The 27,758-nt window shown below is 36.2% G+C and overlaps 2 protein-coding genes across 30 annotated transcripts in view; one reads left to right on the forward strand and one right to left on the reverse strand.

The window, feature by feature from the left end:
- The window catches only part of LOC110827620 (uncharacterized), a 73,564-nt gene extending 70,443 nt beyond the window's left edge, over positions 1-3,121 (reverse strand). Inside the window, exon 1 of the mRNA XM_022059460.2 lies at positions 2,988-3,121. The gene's annotated coding sequence lies outside the window, so the exon portion shown is untranslated. The remainder of the gene's footprint in view (positions 1-2,987) is intronic.
- Positions 1-27,758, forward strand: part of bt (projectin protein bent) — a 173,325-nt gene that overhangs the window by 11,762 nt on the left and 133,805 nt on the right. For 19 of the 29 annotated variants that reach the window (XM_087356133.1, XM_087356141.1, XM_087356138.1 and 16 more), the window contains exons 1-10: positions 5,029-5,152; positions 12,520-12,930; positions 13,687-13,708; positions 16,523-16,685; positions 17,485-17,626; positions 23,139-23,292; positions 23,745-23,948; positions 25,307-25,608; positions 26,180-26,403; positions 26,928-27,239. In XM_087356133.1, the coding sequence (XP_087212259.1) occupies positions 12,618-12,930; positions 13,687-13,708; positions 16,523-16,685; positions 17,485-17,626; positions 23,139-23,292; positions 23,745-23,948; positions 25,307-25,608; positions 26,180-26,403; positions 26,928-27,239 (1,836 nt within the window). In that variant the 5' untranslated portion in view covers positions 5,029-5,152; positions 12,520-12,617. Of the gene's footprint in view, positions 1-5,028; positions 5,211-12,519; positions 12,931-13,686; positions 13,709-16,522; positions 16,686-17,484; positions 17,627-23,138; positions 23,293-23,744; positions 23,949-25,306; positions 25,609-26,179; positions 26,404-26,927; positions 27,240-27,758 lie in introns of those variants that run through there. The other 10 variants (XM_087356136.1, XM_087356159.1, XM_087356164.1 and 7 more) reach the window with 4 other exon arrangements.

Raw genomic sequence — 27,758 nt, forward strand, 5'->3', positions numbered from 1 at the left:
AATAGCTTTTGAGAACAAACATACACTCCATTTGAGAATGAGACACGTATTCCTGATCAGTAGAAAATCCCTGCGGAATACCAAAACGAAAAGTACTGTCTCCACCTTTAGGGCTGCAGTTGGAGGCAGTATGTGTCTTCGAAACGTTTACACAGCTTCACAACCCGGAAAAACAACATCGTCATCTCAACGCCGCGAAAACTTCAAATCTTACGTCTTGATTTTTAATTCGGCCTTAGATCAAATTCTGGGGTCCAGCATTCTATGTCATTTTCGTTTTCTTCTGCCAAGTGAATATCGGTAGAATACCTCGTCATATCCCTTCATCTTATTTACCTTTGGCGATTATTCAGACATAAACCAAACTGTGAGATTTAAATGCGTAAAATCCTGTAACAAGATATAACAAAACGTGTAGTCAAATTATTTGTTTGTTTAATCTTGTCAGTCTAATCACAATAAAATTCCTATTAAATATTAAAATATTGCTATAATTAACATTTAAATATTTAAAATATATTAAAATGATGTTCTCTATCGAAATGTTCGATTTACAATTAGAACATCACATTATATATATTTTAAATATTTAAATGTTAATTATAGCAATATTTTAATATTTAATAGGAATTTTATTGTGATTAGACTGACAAGATTAAACAAATATATATTTATCACAATATGACGCAACTTTATCATCTCAAATTCTTTGTGTTAACAAAGAAATGAATAAAGGTTAATTGGTGGATTGGCAATATAATTCAAATAAATAAGACGTTCGCTGTCATTGTAAGAACTGAAATCTTTAAGCTGAATTTTATATATATGCTCGAAGTTTACTGAATATATGAGACGGCAGTTACCAGTACAATCTAATTCGGGAATAGAAAGCAATAACCGCTCTCAGCAGTACGACGGCTTTACGTTTACAAGCGGAAGTTGAATTTCTGTGTGTGGCATAATATAACATGTAGCTCTCTTTTAACGAAACATTTGTTTGCCAATAAGAAATCGTTATCTTTGTCCTTTCTAACATGTAATATCTTATGTGAACGGAGGACTGTAGATTCGAACTCTGGAAACAAAGAACGGAGGCAAATATTTTGGATAATAACAGATTAAGTCAGTGGGTAATATTACAAACCGTGACTTTTAGACACGGTCTAGGATTGTTAGGACGTAAAGCCAACGAGGTGAAGATGGACAGCATTTAAAGGTTTGACGTGGAAACAAGAAATATATACAGAATTTTAGTGGGTAAATAGCTTGGATAGCTTATAGGAAGATAAGTTAAGAGGGATATTAGATGATAAGGACAGGAAGTTAATGAAACTGATTCAGGATCTTGTCCAGTGGCTGGCCTCGGTTTTAATACGAGCGCCTTATTTCTTTTCACACGTTTTCGTAACAGTAAAGAGTAATGTTTATAGATCGTGCAAAAACTTTGAGCTTTGTTAGTAATCATGCTATTATAGATCTTTTATACCTGCCCACTGAGCCACTAAACTATCGTCGGTAGTCGATCCGGGGGGAGGGGGCGGTGTGGGGGAATTTGTGGGACTTGGTTTTATGGGCGCTTCGACCCGCGCACAATGTGTATCGTTCTGTGAAAGGCAGTGACCCTGCGGGAAGCTGCAGTCAATTGTTGACGGCTCGCCAGCAGACAGATGAATGGTGCTGGCAAGAATCACGTGATCATGACTGGCAGATGGTAGGCTGATAAGGCTTTGAAAGTTTTCTTTTTGAAAAAGGAAATGTTGGTTTTGGTCTGTTCTAAGATTTTAACCTCGGACTGCGTTTTAATCGACACATATATTGAAAACGCGTGAAACGTAATAGCAATTTTAAAATAGCGCCAGAATTCTTTGTGAAGCTTATCGTCAGAATCACATTTTTATTGATCCTGGAGATAAGACCCAGACTTAGAAAGTAGGATAAACTTAAACTGTATATTAGGAAGATAGGTTTTTGGGGTTGTGGATTAGATTGGCATTGCTCATAATATAGGTTCTTGTGAACATGGTAATGAATCTTCGGTTTCAATAATAGTCAGGTAATTTCTTGATTAGGTGAGCCTGCTATTAGCTTTCCAAGAAGGATTATGGTTCATGAAGTTACTTATTCCATTGATGAATACATGCCTGTCTGCAGGTCATAAGACACTCTTTCCGTTTGTACATAAAATTGCAAATATATATGTAAAGCATATGTATCTGTTCTTCCCTTTGGTTTTTATCACGTGCCAGATACATCCGGGAATGCACTCTTAAGTCTCTTCAGATTGCGTACAATGATAGAGGGGCCAAAGTTTACAGTGTTCACCGTTAAAGATGTATTTCTTTAATGTCTCATTTTTGGAATCTGTAATATAAACGTTTATGTTGTGTTCAACGTTACACTGCGCACTTCAGTTTCAAAGGGATCATAAACCCACCCAGAATAAATATAGCCTATATGAAGCAGACCGGTTCTGTGCAGAATTTCCAGTCATTTGTCGATCTGACCAACCGACCCTCCATCCAAGCTTCAGAAACTTGTTGGAAAATAAATTATTTTTTCCCCCTTTGTTAGTAGCCATTGTGGATGAAGATGATTTCGTTTTTCGATACTGTGGTTGTCTGGTTCTGACGCCGAAAAGTCTAGTCGGTGGTTGCCGACGTTTCGGAAGAACGGTTAGGATTCATTCTTGAACACCGGGGCCTTACGCTCCACCGAAACGTCAGTAACAACCTACAAGATCACAATCTACATTTTCACCGATGTGGAAATTTCAAAACTTAAAATTCCATTGTTTTTATCTCAGATTCTTCATTTTACATCGGATGCATTGGACCATGAGACTTGTTAGCCTCGATAGTAAAGAACGTTTGAAAATAAGTACCTCTATCCAGTAGGATGAAGGTGCTTTTCGGATCGAAAAGTTGTCGTTGCTTACGTAAGTAGTAAAGAAACTCCCTGCCATTTACGGAACTCGAAGGTTTACTAACCTGTTCGCTGCAGCTCTCCAGTGGTCTCTGTCCTGAGTCTGGCGACTCTACTCCACCCCCTTATTTCCTATTCGAGTGTCTCCTTCCCTACCGCTGCCCACTCTCTGGAAACACATCCCCCTTGTGCTGTCATGTCAGCGTGGCTGGTGCTATTTAACAGTTTACATTGTAAACACGTGATTTGAAAAAACTTTTTTTTTACTTTTTTTCCCCATTCATTTTGCCAAGTAAGAGTTCTCCTCTGGCTCCGGACTCGTGGGTCATTCTCCATAATGTCCGAGCTAGGTTTCCAAGCGGGCAGTCTTCACTGCCTCTTGTTGATCACCTGAAGCATTGAGTGACTATGCTTTTAAATATATCTGACTACACGATCTTAAAAATGCTTCTCAGTTTTCTGCAACCCTGTCATTCAGCACTGTCGCTATTAGTGTCAGAGACTGCTAACGACAAACAATGCTTGCCGTGGGTTCCGCAATTTGGCACCTCGCTCCTAATTCAAGAACGCATTACCATATTTCCGGCCACGGAGCTGTAAGAGTAAGCAAGTTATTTTGAATAACTGAATTCAGAAAGTACTTCATCATATGGCAGTAGAGGGTCTGACTGGCTGGAGTCACGGGCAGGCCACTGTGACTTAAATTTGCCCCCAGAATCACACAACGCCCACAGGATACAGCAGCAGTAGCTTTAGAACACCATCCAGTATTTGTCTCCGTTCTCACTTCTCTGCGGTAACCTTGTTGACTTGTAGTCTATTTTTAAGGTACACTGTTCGAATATGTTTCTATGTCGTAGTGTATTTAACGACGCTTTATTAATTGAATATGCTAGATGGCCTAAGAAAATAAGGGCAGAAACTGTTTTAACATTTTATAAAACACTGATCATCCCAACTCTTCTGAGACATGGACGCTTACGGCATCTCAGCTGAAGAGATCAGAGTCAGCAGAAATGCGACTATTAAGACCACTCGCAGGACTTACACTCCTTGACCACAAACGGAACGAAGGCATTCGTACAAAGTTTAATGTAGAGAGCATCAACAGTATTACCAGCGCTCATAGGAACAATTGGTATGATCACCTGACCAGAATTCCTCCACGCAGAATACTGTTCTATGTCCGACGTTCCTTATTCCTAGGAGGAACGTGGGACGACCGAGAAAACGTTGAAAGGACCAGCGGTGATTAACCCGAGGAGAAGGAACAGGTCCAGTGGCCTACTCCATAAAGTTGTTGATGATGATGCCTGTCGTCGAATTCGAGATGGATGATTGGAAAGAAAGCTGTCGAGGCATAGTTTAATAAACTGTCCTAGCATTTGCTTGGAGGCACTGAGGAAATCCATGGAGGAATGTAACGTTAATTGGTCTCCTGACCGAGAATTAGGGACGAACTGAGTCCGAAGTAGAGTTTTAACTGCTGAACCGTTACGTTAGTTTGATGTTCTTGGTTTTGACACCGAGTAGACTCGTTGGTAGACGACAACGTTTCGGAGAAACATATGCACTTCATCTTCAGGGCATCCTTGTTGGAATTTATCTGCGAGTCTACAAGGCTGCAGTACCCAGATCATCATCATCATCATACTCACTGCCGTGAAAACCTAAAATCACACGTTACGTTTGTTGGAAGTTTGACTGGGTTGTGACGCCATACTGGCGGTACTAACGGCCGCTTTATTTCTATAGAAAGAATCCATGGCACCGATTGATTTTAGGTTGGATGAACGTAAGAGGCTTGTCTCTCTGTGGGATGGGGACGAGAACATTTGCCCTCTGCCGGAAATCGAGCCTGGACGTCGAAGCAGTCGCAGTCTTTGACAAAAAAAAATTCATAAATGCATAAATGGGTATTTTAAAGAATGTTTCGCGTAATTACAGATTAGCATAGCATATTTGCATTCTGGTGGGGGCGTGTAGGGAGATGGATCTTTTTCTATTCTGACAATATGCTGTGCGCCTGCCGTTGTGACGTCAAATCGGCGACGTGTACTTCGAAGGGAGGGAAGCAGAGACGCTTGGGTGTTATCTTGGTTCATCTGCGGAATCCGTCGCGGAGGACACGTAGGTGGCCCTGTTACATCGCGGCAGTCAACAGCTGTCAGTGCTTCGGCTGTATCGAAGACGGTTAGACGTATCGGTTCTGCGGGCGAAGATATCCGAAGTGAGTCGAGTGTGATTTGTTGTGTGGTTAGAGGGAAGAAATTTCGGATAGGTGAAGAGTAAGTAGGTCTTCTGGGGCACATATGTTTGGTTTCGATTGGAGATGCGTCTAGTGTGATATTTTAGTACCCAGTATGTACAGGAAGTTGTCTGAAAACCAATGGATATAAGTGTTTTCGCCGTTACCCAGAGAAATCTTGGATGTTGGTTCAACATATTTGCGCTCTAACAGTTATCTGATGGATATAAGTGATAACCGAGTGTCCTCTGTGAAGTGATGAATATAAATTAACGCTCCCCAACAATGGATCTACACAACATATTTTTCATGTTTGATGTCTGTTCGCGGAGCTGCGTGAAACGATCCATAGCCCGCTAATTATTTTGTTCTGTTGTTTAGCTGAGATACTGGGAACGACCCGTTCTTCAAGTGCCTGAGCACTGCGGGTCCCAACTTTTCGTTGGCTTTGATCTATCAGACATTCGGTAGGACTCCTTGGACGAGGGATTGGCCCGTCGAAAGGCCTCTACCTGTACACAGGACAGCACAACACAGAAAAACGCGGACAAACATCCATGGCTTGAGTGGGATTCGAACCCACGGTCCCAGCGACCAAGCGGCACAAGGCCCACGTCTCAGACCGCGCGGCCACTGCGGACCCCAGTTTAGCTGGACATTTCCAAATTTTTGTCAAAAATATGTTTGGATTTCTGTAACATTTCAAGTATGCTCGCGACTGTAATCTACTGTGCAAACAATAAGAATGTAGATGGTCAGAATTTGACGAAGTCGTGGTAGTTGTAACCGAATGAGAAATATTAGCATTTGGAATTAAACTTCTTGGAGTAAGTAGGTGTATGATTATTTTGTTGGCACTTTACCTTATTCCGTGGATAAATAGACAAGGTAGGTTTGTTTAGCTTCCGCAAAGATGGCGAATATCATTGCCACATTTATCTAGTTTATTTCGTGGTGGATACATTTTGAAGCCAGAAATGAAGACTAAGAAACATAGGATTTTATGCAAGTATTAATTACCGGATAAGTATCATATTGAATATTTCATTAAATAATATGCAATCTGTTGAGTAACGTTGTGTTGATTTTATTCTCTGATCTTAATTAATTAATATCACAGTGTGTCAAGACAGTTTGCATTGTTTGATTCGGATTGACTTCTAACAGATTTTTTGCTCACACTAAATTCAACTATCGACACATTGGGCTTACGTCTTTTATTCAGTCTCGCGCATGCGCACGGCTACTTTCAGAATAAACTGAAGTCCAGCTAGAATGTAGCTGGACTTTACATGTTGGTAGTCTTATGCACGTCCCAAAATCACTTTTAAGTGCTTTAGTCCGCACATTTCACCCAATACAGGCCGCAAGTTTTATTTTACTCCAGAACTTAAATAGCTCACTTATTGCGATATGACGTCATGTTACTAAAATATTTTAACCATTACGGCTATCAGCAAGAACGAGAGCGCAGGGATTTAACGCTTCGCAATGAAAATTATTTTTGTTCTACATGTTGTGGAGAGTAGCCAACATTTTTGTATATGAGGTGGAAAGGGATATAGTGGCCTGATGCTCAGAACTGCAATGAATTCGTCATTAAATTACCGTCTAGATCAGTGTTGTGTAACTTTTTCTTCTCACTGGGTAAGAATAGTTTTTCTTTGGACCCAAATTGCGGTAGAATTACATATTATTTTAAATTTGTTCCTGCAGTAGTTTGAATGTGACACAATTGTGTTCCTGGAAAACTTAAATTTTTCTGTAGGGTTTTAAATTCAATAGCATCCGTGGAATTTGTACGTAAAACAGCAGACGATATCAGAATCACGATTTTTTAAAATAATTTAAAATTAAGAAGGCAAACGAGTTTGTGGGAACAAGTAACAAATTAAGAAATAATTTCGCGGGCCTGGTTACAAGTTGTATCGGGCCGGATGTGGCTTGTGAGCCTAAATATTTACACAGTACCGTAATGGATGATAATTTTAACAATATATTGCTTCAGTGACATCTGTCGAAGACACTGCTCTACAGTGCACCTTTAGAGTAACGTATCATCCTTTCAAACAGCATCTGCACTCTTTAAAATAACTGGTTATATTCTATTACATCTATCAGCTCCTAATACAATTATTTTTACGTGCAATTTCGTTAACCCACGCAGGGAACATACGTAAGTGTGTGAGTATACAGCTGTAGGTACTGCAAAGGATTAATATCGATGCGGTACCTTGGCTAGGTAATTCTTCGAGATGCAAAATTTTCAGTTGAATGTCTAAGTACGTACAGTAAGCTCTTTCCATTTAGAATTTTCGCATCATAGCTCAGACGCATGGTGTTTATACAGTGGGTTTTCTAGACAGAACAGCCATGAAGCAAACTCGTGGGCTTCGTCGCCCCCCACTTGGCGTAAAGAGCGGCCTCCTCTTACCCTGTTCTTTGCGCGCCTCCAGAAGAAAACACTCTGTATAAACGGATATGAACGTTTAAGAATACCTCGAGAAAATGCGACCGGGACTTCCCATCAGCCTGAACTGCGACTCTAAATGTAGCTTTTCGTATAAGCGCATGTAGCACGCATCACTTACCTTTATAAAAAAATGTCTGTTAGGCTAACCTCTAAAGCCACAAGGTCACAGACATCCTTCTTCGTATTTGGGCTGTCCCGAGTTCAAAACACTGCTCAGACACCTGCTACATTGACTGATAATTTTCGTAGTTTTCCAGTCCCTCCAATCAAATGTTGGGATAATGCCTTTAAATAGGCTACGACAGCTTCCTTTAATGTCTTTTCCAATTCATTATTTATTAATAATATTCAACGCCTTACAGACGGCGTCTTTAGCAATGTCTCCTGCAAAAAGTAGGATGCGATACTCGGCAGCGAGCAATATGAAAACTTAACACAGTATGATGCGGAACATTCATTTTCATTTGAACCTGCCATGAGTGACGTCAGATTGGTCTGAGAATGTTTCAGGTTATCGAATTTACGTTTAAAAACAGTCGACATGCTTTGTGCCGTTGTGATTTTGCGGGGAACGTGGGACTATTTCCTAAAGTTTGGCAATATAATACAAATTAGGCATCCGGTGCACTGGCCGGTTTGCTGCCTAGTTCCTGACTGCACTATATTTTCTTCCTATGAGCATGGTCATCTCCAAAGAAGCGTGAGTCATTTCTTCCCTGTTGCTTGTACGGTCTTTTAGACACTTTAGTCTTTCCAGGTTATCCAAACACTATATTCGCATCGCCTGTTACATAAACATTTCATGCAGGTCCAGAGCACTGGTTTATATCACTCTTAGTTCGGAGCAACACATTTCAAATAGCGAATTTTGAAGTCTGTCCATGTGTTTAAGAAAATATATTTCTATCGAGAGGTAAACGCAGATACAACTAAGCATATAAATATGAATTTAAGCCAACACCAGGAACAGAGCTGTGATAGAACGATCTGCAGTAATCCTAGGATGGATAAAAGTGTAATGAGCTGGGAACAGCAATGTAACAAGCAGATCTGTGGGAAACGTTTTACATAGTAGAACAATGAAAATGTTTGCTACTCACTTCACTTTAGTCCCGTCCTTTACTCCACAAAGTTGCAAAGGTTAGGACGTACAAAATATTCATTTTTCAATGGTTCAGGCATCGTTAGCTTTGCTAAGCTCGCCGCGATTGCAAGGTTCATATAGCTGGCTAACGATGCATTTTGCCTGATCGATTCTGCTGTGTTGCAGTGTATGGAATATCACTGTACCACTACAATAAGACGCGGTACATTTTTTCTGATTTTAAAGTGTTGGTCGTGCTAATACGGCTGAAACGGGTAGCCCCTATAGGTTAGTGATAGTTTCTGCTATGGGGTGACCGTGCAGATATGATGAGCGAAACAGTGGGCAGAGGATCCTCTTGGGAAATATCCTTTTGGAAGCGTTTTCACGGCGTCGATTATGAAGATGACTGTCTTCCTGTAAGTAGGGTCTTCTGGGTTGTCGCGCCGCGTAATGTGGCAGAATTTTACCAACGTTTCAGAGGTCCTTGCTGCCTCTATCATCAGTGCGATGAGGCAGAAGTGATATTTGAAACATTGGCGAACTTCTTCGTGATTGGCCAAGGGATAGTCTTTCGACTTCGTCGTATTAGGTATATTTATTGTCGGCACAATATTCACACGGACTTCAAATTCACCCATTTTCCTTTAAAATGAGTACAAGGGAGTTTCTCCTCGATTATAGAACGGCCGAAACGTGAAACTAGTGACTAGTTTTGATCCAGTACGGAGAAGTAAGAATATGTGGAGCTTATCTCCGACCTCCTTATACGCCTTTGCAACGTGGTGCTCAGACATACGAACTCCATGGCGACTTTATTGTAACCAGAAGGTACACGTTTGGCGTCTTAGTAACTGAAAGTTAAAAAAATGCTTGTATTAACCGCCAATTCTATATACGAGGTGCGATCGGAAAGTTTCAAGACTGCGCCTATAAAAACCCGTACACTTATCTCAGGTATTAAATTCATCCATCACCCTCGAAGTAGTTCCCCTGGGAGTGAACACAACGATCCCAGCGCCGCTGCCAAGCCTGGAAGCATCCCTGGAAATCTTTCTTTGTCAGCCTGTCAAGCACCATCTGCAATTCTGCCTGAATCTCTTCTATCGTCTCTAATGTCCTTCCCTTTAGCTGAATTTTCATCTTTGGGAAGAGGAAGAAGTCACACGGCGAATAAGGAGGGTGCGGGATGACGGCCATGGTGTTTGAGGCCAAAAACTGCCGAACTTTGAGGGCGGTGTGCGCTGGCGCGTTGTCATGATGCGTCGCATGTGGAGTTCTTCCTTTAGAATCAACTGACAGGTCCCATAGCCTATCCCAACAATGTCGCACAAGTCGTTGATGGCACGACGTCGATCTTCGTGAATGGCCTGCCGAATCTTCGTAACATTTTCGGGCGTTGTGCTCGAAGATAGTCGTCCAGAACGCTCGTCATCATCGACAGAGGTTCGGCCATTTTTAAAACGTGAATGCCACACAAAAGTTTGTGCACGACCCATTGCGGACTCCCCAAATGCTTGCTTTAGCATTTCATAGGTTTCCGTAGCCGTTTTGGCGAGTCTTTGGCAAAATTTGATGCACACGCCATTCCGAAATCGCAGGAGGGTCGGTGTAATGCACTACCAAAACGCCCGTAACTAAGAAACAAATACTAATTCGATGATGCCGGCTGGCACACTGATTCACTATGAATGTAGGCCGCACCCCCTAAAGGCAGAAGCTCGTACTACATCCGGTTCGCCCTCTATTGACACAGTCTTGAAACTTTCCGATCGCACCTCTTATGTTTATCTGCAGACAATAACTAGAAGTGTTTAACGAATTTTCATAAAATTTGGTATTGTGAAGTTTTTCTAACATTTGTCATCCCATTCTTATGGCATTTGTGGGATTTTCGCAACTTTGTTCCTCTGAAGAAGTATTCAAGGAACGGCATATTTAGTTGAAGTCTTTTAATTGCAGTATTGTACTGTACTCGAAGAAGACAGAATATTATCCAGCAGTGATTGTTCATGGGGATGCATGTCTCAATACTTACTGTGACTTACGTGGCAATGAGCAAGATACTTTGCCTCGGGCGGGCTGCTGTTGAACTCCACACATTTTTGCTTAGTTAAAATCCGTTTAAACTGAAAGTCTTTAATTTTACTGAGATTTACTCGTTTGTTATAAACAAATTGGTTGGAATTATTTTTCTTGTTGCGTACTCACATAAATAAATCAGTCCAAGAGTTGCAATTCTCTATAAAAATAAACAGATACCATGGTAAACAGTGGACTCCACTGAGAGCTTTAAGATTCTTCTGCAGGTAGAGACCATTGCTTTAAGGGTTGAGCTGGTTAAGGATTTGAGTTATGATATGGCAAGAAAATAGCTGCTCAGGATCACGTAGAATCTGCGTTTTCCTTTCAAAAAACGAACGCCCATAAATGTCACGGAAGAAGATTTACTGCCATGCGCACATGAATCTTTGGAATGGTTAGGAAATCAGCGCACAATGTTGTTTTTAAAGTTTAAAATACCATGTGCAAGGAGATATTTAACGGCTTTTGTGATTTTATTTCTGGCAATAGGACGTACAGTTCATGGAAGTTTATTTTTAATCGTGAAAAACAACATATGTTGAAAGAGAGTACAGTATATTTGTATGTAGATTATTTTAAAATGATAATGATGTCAAAGAAAGCGATCAGCTTTCCCAGGAAAAGGAACAAATTTTAATCTTAGCTATTTTTTTAAGAATATTTAAAAAAATATTTTAAATATTGCGTAATTAAAATACATTGCGCATAGTAATCTTGGTCTATTAAACGGATTAGTGTCATGCTCAGAAGCTAGATGGCATCACATAAAAGTAATCCAATAGCGAATTTGGACAGATGAAGTAGTATTCAGTTGATTTATTTCTAGGTGTCATACCTAGTCTGACCCAAGAAAATTCTAAACGTTAACCTCGTTCCTGTCCAAGGTATAGACTGATACCGTAGAAAAGTCGTTTCACAGGTCATCATTAACAATTATCTTTCTGTTATACAAAAAATGACTTACGGAGCTAATTAAATGAAGTAAGATTTAACAGTCGGTAAACTTATTGGATGAGTAATTGGATTTGCTTCAAGTCTTGTACTTACTAGTTGAAACTCTGATATTGAAATCGTATATTATCCGAAACTGTGTAGACTTATGCCCGAAATTCACATAGCGTCTTTAAATTAATTAAGATAAGAACATACATATATTTGAAGCAGAGATAATGTGGACCCCCACATGCTAAACGACATGGTTGTTTTTCCGATCTTACAAACAATCTTATAGATCATTTTGTTTCTCATTCAAAAACAGTAGCCAGTTCTAATCTAACAGTGTTTAACGGCGTCAGTGAAGTCCAGTCCTGCCAACTGCGTCGTAGTCAGAAGAAAAAATGTACCCCTCCTTAAAAATCACACGTCTCAATCAAACCCATTTTAATTTTTCCTTTGCCAGTTCAAGCTATATACAGCGTTTCATAAGGCGAAATTTGGTCCAATTTAGAATGCAGACAGACATACACATAAAAATAACGAAATTATGTTGTATAAAACTTGTTACAGTTGAGGCTAAATTAAGTGGTACATAAGAATACGCTAAATTATGTCTGAGGAAGACGGGTGTCAAACTGTAATGGTGCGCGTGTTTTGAGTACTAATCTTTCATACTTTATACCAACAGTAATAATTATTTCGTTTCTCAAGTTTAATTCCACTGGAGACCTATTAACACACCAACTTTGAAGCTCTCCGTTTTGTTTGCAGGGAGGAGTTGATGCCCTAGCGTTGATTTTCAAATAATTGGGGTCTCGTGTCGAGAAACCCGAACGTTTTGGTTCCAAGGCACCCCTGAATAAAAAAATATGGGGGTGGCCGAGGACTTCGCTCCGAGCTTCACTCAGAAGCCGCAGTTGCGCCAAGAAGATGAAGGAAATAGACTGATATTCGAGTGCCAACTACTGGCATCCCCAAAACCAGACATTGACTGGTTCCGCGGTGAAACTCAGCTGGCAGAGGATAACCGCACCAATATGAGGATCCAGTCTGTAGGCACGAACAAGTTCCTCGTCGTACTCGAATTAGACGATGTTATCGAAACCGACGCCGGCCTCTACAAAGTCAAAGCGAAAAACAAGATGGGTGAAGTGGCTGCCTCAATAAACCTCAACTTCAGTCGTGAGTACACGTTTATCTTTAAATTAACTTTTACTAAAACCTTTTCTCGCGTAATTTTTTAATTATTATTCATCCATCACGAATTAAAGCATTTGGATTCTTAAAGTTAATTAATTTTGGTTGATTCTAATTATGTAACTTTAAAACAATGAACCCGTGTCTTTACCAAAACAAGGAAAATCGCGGAAATACATCCCGTGTCCCAAGGGGGGGATTTAAAACCAGGACCTTTGTTTTCGAGAACTACCCTTTTTGTTCCTGTGTGTTTTTAAAATATCTTAATTACACACTTGTATTATCCTCAAAACGCAAACATTTTGTTATTATAGTATATATTATGAGATGATAATGTTGCGTCATATTGTGTTGAATATATACTTGTTCAATTTTTATCAGTCTAATCACAATAAAATATTATTATTAAATATTAAAATATTATTACAATTAACATTTAAATATTTAAAATATATTAAAATGATGCTCTCTATCGAAATGTTCGATTTACATTAGAGCATCATCTTTTACAAAAAAAATTTAATATATTTTAAATATTTAAATGTTAATTGTAATAATATTTTAATATTTAATAACAATATTTTATTGTGATTAGACTGATAAAAATTGAACAAGTGTAGTATATATTACTAATTTAAATAGTATATAAATTAATATTATTACAAGATACAAGGGTACACATCTTTAAATCATTATAATATATTTTTTGAACTATATTCTTATTTCACTCTTTGTTTTCAGCTGCCGATGAACCACGAGAGAAGTAAGTAACAAAACAAAAATGCTTAAACACTACCTCGTTTGCTTACACTAACATAGGCACTAGCCATGCTGTGATGTACCTGTAGTATTCGCTTTCTTAATCCTTTCTTTTTCACTGTAGAGCAGGAGAGGCTTGAACTGGTCGACTTCTTAAAACGCAGTGTGCAAAAGCTGTGTTTGTGCGAAGATGACTGTCTTCTGGGTTATTGCGCCGTGTAGTCTTGTAGAAGTTTACCAGCGTTCTAGACGTGCTTTATGTCTCCATCATCAGGGCGATGAGTGACAATCGTCGCCCTGATGATGGAAACAGCAAGGACCTCTGAAAATTTGGTAAACTTGTACTAGACTACACGTCACTACAACCCATAAGACAGCCATCTTGTACTCACCGCCGTGAAAAACTCAAATCCTACTTATTTTGATAATTTTTCGGCCGTTCGGGAATTTACCCCCCCCCCAAAAAAAAAAGAAAAAAAGAAGAAGACAAAAACAAAAAACACTGTGCCTGGAAAATAGTGGGAATGTTTTCAAAGTATGGGCAAAAATCCTGAGTGAAATTCATTCTTAGAATTTCAAGATGGAAAAGCATTGTGCTTTTCTGTTTCGTTACTATGGTTGTCTGTTAAACGTCATTACGATAATAAACGTACAACTAAATCTAAACTTGTATCCAAACATCCTGTCAAAACTATTTCTAAACTTGCATTCCAGCATACTTCTGTACAATTAATAGTTTCATTACACCGCCATCGCTGAGCGATTAGTATAGCACAAATTGCGCATGCTCTGCTTAGTACAGCGGTCAGTAACTTCTGTTATACGCCTAGTTGTAACAATGTAACCAACATTCGAGCGCAAAATTTACATTGACGGATGATTACCCAGCTTGCTGTCCCTTTACATTAACCATGCAATTTGGAGCAGAGCCAAAATTGCTAGGATGGTTGGTTGGTGTGTTGGTATGTTCGTATTACCTGTGATAGCTTCTCTGGAGTGCAGGTGCTAAGTAAAGCGACGCGGACAATAGCAATAAGCTAACAAGAAATCCAATACAATTTAAAAAATGGTAGGAACATGTGAATAACAGAATTGAACCAAGGTAATTACCTGAAAACTGGTATTTGCTTTATCATGACCGGGGGTACTGCAAGAATGAGATGGGCGGGGCATGTAGAACGCATGGATGGGACAAGAGGTGTGCACTGGGTATTGGTTGGGAAGCCTGAGGGGAAGAGACCGCTGAGGAGACCTAGACGTAGATGGGTGGATAATGTCAGGCAGGATCTGTGGGAGATAGGAGTTGAAGGAGACTGAATTTTGTTGGCCCAGGACAGGGTCCGGTGGAGGACTTTGGTTAATTCGGTTATGAACCTTCGGGTTCGGTAAGCCATCTAGTTAGTTAGTACTTTGCTATTTGTACAGGATGTTCCGTTTAAAACTTAACCATTACTTACCAATTTTTACCTCACTATAAAAACACAAACAAGTTGTTTTCTTTTCGTTTTTATTTGCTAGGAATAGTCTACAGAATAGTTTAATAACAATGCTGAAAATGTGTATTACCTTCACAGAAATGAGAATCCACACTTCTTAGTGTTTTGTGCGATTTTGCGAAGTATTTCCGGGTAATTGTTGGCGACAGTCTGTTCAGTATAGTGTTTCAGTTCCTCCAAACTTTGTGGGTTATTCAGTGAAACTCATTCTTTGAGAAATCTCCACAAAATAAAATAGTTGTTCAGGGTAAGGTCTGGAGATTGTGGTGGCCAAAGTCTATACCCAACAATGCAAACACTTCCTGTGTTTTGATATTTTGTTCTGTCTTGGTAAACTGTCTGATTCTGTACTTCCTTGTCAGCATACATAGTGCTCAGTGCTTCTTGGACACCAGCAAACGATTTTGATGTGAAGTGATGATTGAGAATGAACACACATTCTGATCATGAATACACCATGTTTGCACCTATACAACTTTTACACAACTGGCATGAACAGTGGCTTAGCAAGAAGGCTGATCTTGACATAACTATCACTGGGAGAGTCTATTACATGGGATGGATCTGATTTTTATTTCATTCTTGTAATGTGGTATATGATTGTTGTTAAGCTATATTTTAAATGGAACGTCCTGTATATGTTTATAACTAACAATGTGTCAACTAAACTAATTGTAGTTAAAATGTCTTGTGCAATCGTACTAATACCACACCTCATCTGCCATAAGTAGAACTGGTTCAGTGCAGTTAGCTCATCATAATAAAGCATTAATTGATCACTTTCTTATTTTTATAATTGTTCTGACTCCAGTTAATGCAGCCACTTGTTACATATGCCCTACTTACTTTATTGTGTATGTAGCCTAGTGTTTGTTTAATCAGTTTTTTTCTGTTAACTGCCACCTTTTAACATTACACTTATAACTGCATTTACAGCCACTTTGGCTTAAAAAGTAAGAATAATATACCACTGGGATTTTATGTTCCTCACTTCAAATTTATATTGGCCTGTCTGAAACAGAAAAACTTTAGCTGTGTAGGGATTCTATAGTAAGAAAGTTGTACTTTATGCAAAAACTGAATGGTCTTAAAATTGGAGACATGCCATTTTCAATTATTTTAACAGGATTAGTATAACAAATTATGTGAAATATTATCCCAATACAGTTACGAGCTGAGAATAACGTCTCCAGTTTTCAGGCCAACCAGTTTTTGTATATAGTAGAATTTTCTTGTATAACTACATAATGGAATCCCTAGAGAACTGAACATTTTACATTTCAGGTGGGTTTATGTTTAACACATCTGAATTCCATTCACAGGCAAATTGATGGCATTGCTCCAACGTTTTCGAAAAAGCCATCAATCCGACAGGAAGAGGATGGGAAACGCCTCCTGTTTGAATGTCGGATACAGGCTGATCCACGACCATCTGTCAGTTGGTCTCACAATGGAGCTGCAGTACAGAACTCCACTAGGCACAAGGTGAGTTACATTTATTTGAATATTTTAGCATATGAGGTACTGAAGAGGTAGAAAAATGAGTGAAATAGTCTAATCGATGTTTCATAAGGTGGTCTGAAAAACAAACTGCTCATGTCGGAACAAATGTTTGACCCTTAAGACAAAAGATAAAAAGAAAATTGAAACAGCACAAAGAAGATTGTTATGTACATTTAAAGGAGTAATTTTGATAAACAAAGCAAAGTGAGGATATAAAAAATATGTTTGAGGTTAACATAACGACAAGATATTAAGAAATACCATGAGAAGCAGAGAGAATATGTCCATTGCCTCTGAAGACTTCATTGAATGTTTTAATGACTGGCTTTAGGCTATGATTTCAAGATTTATTTAAAGCTGCAGGTGAAGATGAAGTTGTCCCTGTGCCTTAGCGGAAGGATCATAGGAAAGTGGAAGTGAATCTCCACGCTTTCTAAACCACAGCATTATGTTGTTGTATCTGTTAACAATACACAACCGACTGACAAAAACAAACTCCCCCCACTCATAGAGCAAAGTTGTTCTTGAAAAGTTTATAGTTTATCAGTTGGTAAAATTCTTTACCTTTTATGGAACCATAACACTAGTTTTTTTACAAAAAGTTGTAGACTGGTTTTAGTTTTGTATATTACACAGATATTATCATGAATTTGCCTGCTTTTGATCACATAATGGACATTTACCTGCAGTTGGATAGGATTAAACAAAAATCTTAAATGTATATATATATGTGTGTGTGTGGACCTTAAACTGAATAAACTATTGGTTTTCTGTTTTGCAGTTAACTGTTGACAAAGATGGTCATTCCTACTTTGCAACACTGGAAATAAAGAATGTGACTGTTGAGGATGCTGGCAAATACAAGGTGACAGCAAAGAATGAGTTAGGAGAGAGTAATGCAACAATAAGCCTCAATTTTGACAGTAAGTATTTAAATAGGTATATGATGGTTGTGAAGAGCTTGGGACTTAAATCATAAACTTTCATTAAACTGACAAAACCTTTTATATGTCGTTAAAAGTACCTATTTAATAAGTTTAAGAAAAGTTAACTTTACAGAATAACATAAAGACTTATCAGATTTTAATTTGTAGACATTTATGTTTCACATTAACAAAATTATGTCATTCTAGGCATTACATAATAATATTTTATTTTTGATTCTCTAAACAACAAAGTGAATAATAATTTATAAACTATTTAATTATAAATAATATAGGTTCATGTGGGAGCCTTCATAGAAAAGACTGTTCTCCAATATATGTGTTCAAGTAATCGCAGTTATCTAAACTGTTTTGTTCTAAACCAATGATTATGTTGGCAGAATGGAACAACAGCAAACTTCGTCCTGGTGTGGCTACATAATCTGCTTCTCAATACTTCTCATGTATTTGCTTCATATCTTACTTGCATGTTTTCTTAATTTCTCCACATATGTATTTACACAGTGGTTAAACCATGGCAGCAAAAGTAGAAGGATGTTATATAATGCATCTTCTTTCAGTTCTAATATTCAGAAATTACTCATTTCTGGACTTTCATGACCATAATTTAATGTAAGTTTTAACTTCAGCTTTTGAGGTCTCACTTTATCATGTGTTGAAGCATTTCCTAACATGGTTAACCCCAAAAAGGTTTAGTTAGAAAATCCAGAAAGTAGCTATTTTTCAAGTTTATATGTCTATTTATTTCAGTATTCAGTAAATGTTAACTATCTGAAAAAATTAACATCTATTAGACTGTACACTTTTGGGTTACGTATTAATTTACTGTGATGACTGTGAAACGTTAATGGTTGAAGGTTGAAATACCAGTAATTCATTTGCTTGACTACGGATTTATTCCTGGCTAACTGTAGGAAAATTTTGTGTTAATTATGCGGCATTTATTTTGGAGTATTTGAATTGAATTTAGGTACAAATTATGTGAAGGTAAAATGACAGAATGAAGTAAGAAATGTTCTGCAAACAGTTCTTGGTTAAAACCAATGGCAAATAACCACCATGTCTTTACAGATATAATAAAATCACACATACGCTGTGCTGCATTAATGAGTGGCTGCTTGCATGTATGCGAAATGTTACTTATTAGAAATAACTTTTCTGAAACTGAATATTAATTTTAGTGTTACATGTTTTGAGAAGAACAGACCCTTAAAATGTGTTTAGTTCTTTAAATTTACTTTCTGGTTTTACAAACAACAGGTTTACCAAACCATTTCATTCTTGTCCTGTACTATTTAGTATTTTCCTGTGATTAATATCAGTGTTATCCTTCATCTCAGTCCATGTTTTTGAAATGGTTACTTACCAAGATGTTTCCATGATAGAATTCTGCCCAAGTATCTCATTTCCCAGATGTTTCAAGTTCAGTTGATAGCTGATAATTCTCTTTGACTACTTACTTAGATTTACTATTTCACTAGCTTAATCAAGACATGGCTGCACTAACCTATAAATTATAGTTAAAAAAGAAAAATTAACTACTCAAGTATGTTGCATCATTTTATTTTGCAGTCAGATTTTGGACATCTATTATCCGTGCTGTTTTTAATTAATAGAATAAGTATGCCATATATACATATTATGCCTATCTATGGTATCATGTAATTTTGTGACTAGTGTCTCAGTTATGTTCTCTTTAATTAACTAACTGCATGTCCTGGCATCTGGTTGTTAAACATTCAAAAATTTGTTTAATTAGTTTGCTATGTATCTCTGTATCTTGTTATAAAAAATTGGTAACTCTAAGTTTTGTCATAACATTTGCTTGTGCATACTTCAGAAATAATTTGCATGTCTCAAATTAACCAGACAAGTGGAGCCAATTAGAAGTAGACTTTACAAAGAATAATTTATTTATGATGCACTAAAGTTTATTGTTATGTTTATAAAAACAGTAATGGGGCTGAGTCATGTGATGAGCTTCATGTTTCAAGTACCTTTCATGTAACAAAATTTCCAGCAATAGTGAAAGTGTATCTTACTACCGCACTGCATGCACCTGGTCAAATTTCCCTCTCTCATTTCTATATTTATACCTGTACCAGGTGTTTCATCACATTTACCTAAATGTTCTTAATATTGTTTATGAATTAATTTTACAAACCTATTATCTGTGATATGAGTTTGTGTAAAAAAAGAGTGAAAACAAATGTATCTGATACTCAAGGTTTTCACACAGTGAAAATGTCAATTGTGGTCTTCTGAGTTGACACTTTATGGTTTTATAGGTTGTTAATATTATTTCAGAGGAACATTTTTCCTCCATTCTCAGCTTATCTCACCTTAAGGAAAGAGATAATATTTTCATCTGAAACATTGGTAACCACCTACCAGACCACATGCTATCATAACCCAAAAGACCACCATTAACAATAATAAGTGTGCTTTTTAAGGCACTTAATGTCAAGGTTTGAATTTTAATGAATATAATTTTAACGTGTGTGAAAATTGTCTTGTTACTTAGTACATTATACTGCCATGTTAGCAATATCCACAAATTTAAGGTTACTGAGTTCTTGAAATGTTATAATTGTGTTCTAGAAGAAAGCAAAGGAAACAAATGTGTCTGTCACTGCAGACAGACAAAATATTATAAGTACTAACATTTCCCCAATGTATGTGTATATTTACTTGAAGCTTGACATATATGAAACTGCATTCATAACATGTTTTGATGAGAAATAAAAGTGGTATACACATATTTCTGTAGTCTGCATTGAAATTAGTTGCTTTTCTAATACGTATATGCCAGAAAGCTTTTATTGTATACATATGTAACTATCATCTGGTGTTGTTCGTATTGCCAGTATAATCTTAAGATCCATGTGAAAATTATGACTACATTTTCTTAATTAGACCTGTATAGTAAAATAAGTAGAATCTCAGTTAATTTCTGGATAATTAAACTGATAATATAGATTCTACGTGAGATGGAAATGCATAAATTGTGCCTTTATTTTTTACTAGAAGTTGACATTTCATTTTGGAAAAAAACTGTTAACTTGGCCACATGATTAAAGATGCTTCTTTAATTATATATTGTTCATTAAATTCGTATTTATTTCTCTCGTAAACATTCTGAGTGTTCAGATGTAGATGCTAAATATAAAATAATTTTACTTTTTCACACACACTTTCACTTAAAAGGCCTACTGATTTGTAATTGGAAAGGCTATACATTTGTATGAACGAATTATCTGAATTGCCTCTAATAATGACCTAAATAAGTATAAAAAAGAATGAAATATAAAAATTTTAACTAAATATTCACATTTTCACTATAACTTTCTGTTATGCTTTATGAGTTATGTTTATAGTAATATGTATTTATTTTGTGCATGGTAACAAATATGTGGTAATTTAACCCTGCAAAGGAAAAGTTTAGAGTCTGAACTTCTACATTTTCTGTGAGTTAAATAGTATTGGATAATATAACTTCTCTTATTTGTTAAGAAAATTAAAGTAAATTATTTCTTACATGCAAATAATATTTTATGAATTATAGAAAAACAAGTGCAGATTTGTCAGTAGTAATTTCACCTGAAATTTTTGTTGTTATTAGTGTTATTGATAATGACATGTAAGAATTTTAAAATTGTATTTATACAAACATGTGAGCATTGGTAAATAATTGTAACTTTGCAGGGGGTATGGAAATATGTGACTTCAGTTATTATAATTGCTGATATTTGTATAAAGTATGTATTGTAACAGCAGTTCAACTTCCTTCTTCTGTGATATTTTGCACTTCCACTTGTGTTTCTGTTGATAGAGTTGTTTTGTTGCATTGTGTATTTGTATCTGTTGTCTTGCTTCTAATGCAGCTTTAGATTGATAAACAGCATCTCATACTTTACTCAATAGGTGTACTAATCACTAAATTTGTGAGTTAAATTTTCAGCAAAGTACTTTGTTTGTTTGTGTAATGATTTTTTTTCTTAAATTCAGGGACATATATTGGTTGTTGTGAGGCTGCCCGAAGTTTCTTTCTACTGTACTGAATTTTATTCCAGTATTAAGTGCTTGGTTACCAGTGAGGAGCTTAATGTAAATTTATTTCATTTTCAGCCACAGTTATTGGTACTGTATATTTCTTCTGCTCTAATTGCTTGCTTCTTTTATTCCCCAGTATGGCATTAAGTTTTTTACAGAGTCTTATTGCAGGAGTGAATGCATATGCGAGTTGGTCATTTACATTGTCAATTAGGAAATGCTGTCTAGAATACATGATACCTAATGCTACATATACTAACAACACATTTGAGAACATTGATATAGAGTGGAAAATAAAATGTATATTATCATAGAAATTGTTACATTCTTTCAACGTAGTTACATATTTTAGCTTTTGAAGAGAATAAATGCACTTTGTAAACTTTTCACAAATTTGTATGTTCATATTTTGTGGACTCATGGGAATCTTCAAAGACTTCATCAAAACCAGTGAAAACATATGCTGAAACAGTATGCTTATTTCAGATTTCCTTATGCCAAAAGTGTGTATTGCCTGCAGACAAAACTTTATTCTGATTATGTTTGAATTAAGAAACAGGTCCCATTGTGTAGTACAGGATTCTTCTGAGGAATGAAAAAACAAATATACCATAATCACTATTCCTTGGCACATTACAGCTGGAACTGTTTACACAGTTAAATGTCACTATATAATCAAAATATGTTATTATTATGAATGATGTCCAATGTCTAGAACAGCCTTTTTTATTTCCATAACATTAATTCTAAAGAACATACAAATTTCAAAGCTTTCAATTTGATTTCCCTTTTTTCCCCTGCATTTATCATTTATTTGCAGTAGATGAATTGTTTGTTGGTAAATTCAAATCCAAGGTAAAAATTAAAAATCTTCGTTTTGTAGGAGATTGATTCTTTTTTATTTGATGGCATTATCAAATACTTGAAATATGTATTGTTATACAACCTCAGCTGTTGACATGAAATTTGCATATGTACATACTCTGTTGCAATTTTATGTTTTGTTAATGATACATAAAATGTTATAAAAATATTATGTTATTGTACTAAATACATTGACCACTTTATATTTACACTAATGCAATATTAAAAATAAGTACATTAAATATATGTACTTAAAAAAGCTTTGCAGTATGTTATATGAGTACAGAATGCCAAAACTCTTGGTGTAAGGATTGAAGTACTAATATCTACCTGATTTTATTAGGTGGTGTGTTGATTTGAATGATTCACACTACTTCCTCCTATTAAATACATTTTTATTTCTCGGTTCTCTTTACTGTGATTAATAGATTACATTTTGAAATAATGAAAGGCATATCTATTCCAGTATGGCAGATCTACTCTTGCTTTCTTCATAGAATGACAAAATAACTAAACTTTTCAGTCCTTCTTCCTTAATGGCTCTTTTAAGTGACTCATAAAATAGCCGGTTTAGGTTCCTTTCTGAATATAGGCGACGAGGCTCCAGTGCCAGCTGATGGCATCAAACCCACGTTCACAGAACGACCAGTGATACGGCAGACTGAAGATGGTGGGAAGGTGTCATTTGAATGTCGACTCGTTGGTGACCCCAAGCCAACAGTTACATGGTTAGTGTTAATTAAATTCAGGTATTATTATAATCACAATAAATTAGTGAAATAAATATAACCATTATGACAAAGTTAGTTCAATAACACTAGATCTTTGTTTAAATATCCAGAACTTTGATTTAGAGGAAGAAGTAAGAATAAAATGGAAATGTCATTTGGAGACACTTCACTTTTGTAACTTCATGTCAGATATTCAATTCTTTTTGGTAAAGTATGAACTGTAAATTTTGATGTATAACAGAATTCAAGTTTATGTGCATGTTCATATATAAATAAAATTCATAAGAAGCAAGTGTGACTAGACATTGAAACTAATACACGAAATTTTAAATGATCTGTTCATTTTTGAGAATACGCCAAGTTTTAAGACATGGATTTTATTTTATTTTTCTGTGTATAACAGATATTATTTTCTTTTCTAAATATCACTGTATTTAAATTTTTTAAAGGTACCATGGAGGAAAAATACTGAAGGAAAGTGGTCGCTTTCATATGTCTCAGGAACTAGACCAGAAATTGTATTACATGGCAAGGTTAGAGATCAGTTCTGTGGAAACTTCGGATGGTGGTGACTACAAGGCTGTCGCCAAAAACAAGCATGGAGAAGGCACAGCATCTATAAATCTGAATTTTGAAGGAGGTGGCAAACCAAAGTAAGATACTGCATGCTAAACGTTCTTCTCAGATGATATTTGCATGAAACTGATGCTCGTGTAGGAGTTTCTTTTTATTTGTAGATTTGAGTGAGACATCTGACACATAGATATATTAACTAATTGTTCTAATGTATTCTAGATATTTATAGACACCAATCACTCTGTGGTGCAGGAAGTTCTTTGAATAATCAACATCAAATTAAATAAATTTATGGAACAGGCATGCAGAATAATTTATCAATTCTTGTACTAAATATGTAAAATAGCACAGCAATATTTAAATGTTATCTCAACAATAGTGTGTTAGTTACACTGTTACTATACTTATGTATAAGAAAATAAAACAAGAATTTCCTCAAAAGTTTTATTTGGAAGGAATCTTATGATTATTTCATATTTTTATACAGGGTGGGTGGGAAGTAAGTAGGCATTAAATAATCATTATAACCATTTCTCAATGCCTACTCACTTCCCACCCCCCCTAGAAAGGATATGTTAACTTTGTTGTATGTGTCTACATTTGTATGCATACACCAGCTGTGCATAATGAAAATAAAAGTGTGAATAGCCACTCATAAATTTCTCTTCTTTTAGCAAAATCCATGAAGTTCAACAGTTCTAGGTTTAGAATTTTTGAACAATAATAAACTCAGCTTGATTCATTTCTGTAAATAAATTACTTTAAGTCTCAGACTTGACAATACTAACATGAAATAATATGTCTTACATGTAATAATATGCTAGTAGTACCAAGTTTTCAGATTAAAATTTGATAGCCTTAATGGCAATGCTTAAGGAAATATTTGGATCTTATAAATTTATATTGTTTTTATTTATTTAATTTGGTATTGAGTCTGAGGTATGTGAGTGAAGTAGACAAATATGAATCTGCTTTCCATTTATAATGCTGATAATGCATTTACTTGAGTCTTTAAAACAACCACTTAAAACTCCTTTGAATAGTGTTTATCTCCTCAAAATACCCACATAAAATTAATGAAGAAACTTCAAAATGAGAGCCTCAAAACTGAGGTAACTCCAACGTAGTTATACCAGCAAGTGAACTATTTTGACCTTCTCATGAATAATCTGTTTTTTTTTTTGGAATGATTTATGTGCCTTCTTTAGGAGAAAGATGTTTATTTTACAAGAAACCACAAAGATGTTCATGAAGTTACTTTCATGAGTATTCAGTAATATAAAAAATTAAATTTTATTTGGTTATGTACCTTTAATTATTTTGATTTAAAGTTTAAGTTTGGCTTAAAACAAGGAATGTGTTTCACTGTTAAGCTGTTTTATTTAAGGTGGTGACTCTAATGGTGATTTGGTACCTTGTTAATATGTTTGCATAGGATTCCAGATGGCAAAGCACCTCGTTTCCCAAAGAAACCAACAATAAAACAGGATGGTGATATACTTGTGATGGAGTGTGTTTTGGAAGCCAATCCTGTACCTGAGATTACATGGTACCAGGGTACGAAGGTCATTTCAGATAGCAGCCGCGTTCGTATGGCAAGGAAAGCTACTGGAAAAGATACGTATCTTCTGACATTGGAAGTTTCAAATCCTACCAAGGAGGATGGTGGAAACTACAGATGTAATGCCTTCAATAATTTTGGGGAGAGCAATGCCAATATTGCACTAAATTTCCAAGGTATGACTATTAGTGATAGGGAGGAACAAACTGGTAAATATTCAAACTGATTACAGTTTATGTTGTGTGCTTTGTGAAGTCTTTTGCTTATATGTCTTCTCCTACCATTGTAAAATGATTATGTATCTTATCTGTCTTTTATTTCATATCTTCATTTTCTTGTTATTGTATATGATTTTGCTAAACTGTTGCTACATGTAGTCTGCCTGATTTTTTATAATGTCCTTCCTCTTCAGCTTGCAGTTGGTATTTTCCTACACATCTTTTTTTGCAGACTGCAGAGAACAGCATCCAAGTATTGGAACAAATCTCATAGCATGTCAAACCTCCTTTCAAGCCCTAGTTAAGGAAAGTGCAGTATAAATGCAGCTGTTTCATGCTTCAGATGTGCAAATGAATTGTATTGTTTTGACCCTATTTGTTTGTTATGTGTAAGAAAATATTTGTTTCAGGAAGCAGAGGAAATTTATTTTGTACAAAATGTTGTAGATATCTTACATACTTCTTTTGTTGACACACCAAATAATGATAAAACTATAAAAGAAACTTTGCCCCTTTTGCTTTGTTTTAGGTGGTGATGATGCAGCTGGGTTTGCTCCATCTTTTGTCGAGAAGCCAAAAATTATTCCAAATGACACTGGAACACTTATCACAATGAGATGCAAATGCAAAGCTAAACCAAAACCTATTGTAACCTGGTACCGTGGTACTACATTAGTCAAAGAGACCTCAAAGATTAAAATAAACACACTTGATAAAGAAGAGGACACTTATGAATTACTATTAGAAATAAAGGTATGATTTTATTTGGCATTATTTTAGAATTTGGTTCTTTATTAGTCTGCATCACCAAGCAGGCTGTAGTAGCAGTAATGCATAGAATCTTCAAGAAGTGACTTTAATGCATAATCTTTTTTTTAATTTGGACATTGGTTTTAATTTTGTACACTCTTCTTTGGTTTTGTTTCATGGCCCCTTGACTGGAACATAAGCAACATCATAGGCATAAGGTCTTATCTGCTTTGTTATAATTTTTATAAATGGTTCTTTGTCTTGTATCCCACTGAAGTTTGTTGTTTTTCTTGGTTTATAGACCATTACTATAAGTTACTACTGTTGTCCGGTGATGGGGACTAGTTCTATTGACTGTTCAACAGAGTAGGTTTCACCTGAGGACAGAAAAAGGTTTCAGTCTCTGAAATATTTTTTGGATTAAAATTGGAGGGGTCGATAATGTGCAAGAAACTTGTAATTCTAAGGGTTGTGTGAGTTTGGATGACATTGCAGAGCTGCCCTTTAATTCCATTTTGCATGCTTAGGACCCAGCTGGACCAGATGGAGGAACATACAGGTGCAATGTGAAGAATGACTTTGGCGAAAGCAATGCCAACCTCAATCTCAACATTGAAGCTGAACCAGAACCCGAGGGTGATGGGCCAACATTCGTGGAGAAACCTCGGATCGTCTCTGAGATGAATGGAAAACTTGTTATTATGACCTGTAAAGTGAAAGCCAATCCCAAACCAAGTATAGTTTGGTACCAAGCAGGGAAAGTGGTGAAGGAATCTTCAAAAATATCAATATCTATTGACCAGAAAGATGACATCTATACAATTAAATTGGAATTGAAGGTATAATTGAATATTTGAACATAACACTTACCATGCTATGAAGTATGTCTTGCTTAATTTCCCCTATCATCTCTCCTTTGAACTTGTTTATTATTTAAAAAAATGGAAAAAGTAATTTTAACTACCACCTCTTCTCTTGACATTTATGTTAAAGTATGTGGTATTCATTAATGAACATTATAAATTACCATATGAAAAATGGGAGCATTCATTTTATGAACTAAACTTGGTGTTAATGGAGTTAAATGTTGTTTCTGCATTTTGATTTGCTTGGATGTATTGTGCTGTTTGTTTTTAGTACTTACATGATGAAATATTTAGTTTAAATAATAAGAAATTGTTTATTGAACATGTAAAATGTTGTGGCTCTTTGTTATGAGTGAGAAGAGGCTCCTTGATTGTGTTTGTAAGACTATAGGTACATTAAAAGCCTTACAGAGTTAAAGTAAAATGAGTTCTGAATATAACACTGGATTTAAGAAGAAGTTTGTTAGCCAGTTATAAGAATATATCAAATAC

Source organism: Zootermopsis nevadensis, unplaced genomic scaffold (assembly GCF_977971745.1).
Source record: "Zootermopsis nevadensis isolate Lab colony 2312 unplaced genomic scaffold, Znev_1.0 Znev_ptg000025l, whole genome shotgun sequence".
NCBI lineage: Eukaryota > Metazoa > Arthropoda > Insecta > Blattodea > Termopsidae > Zootermopsis > Zootermopsis nevadensis.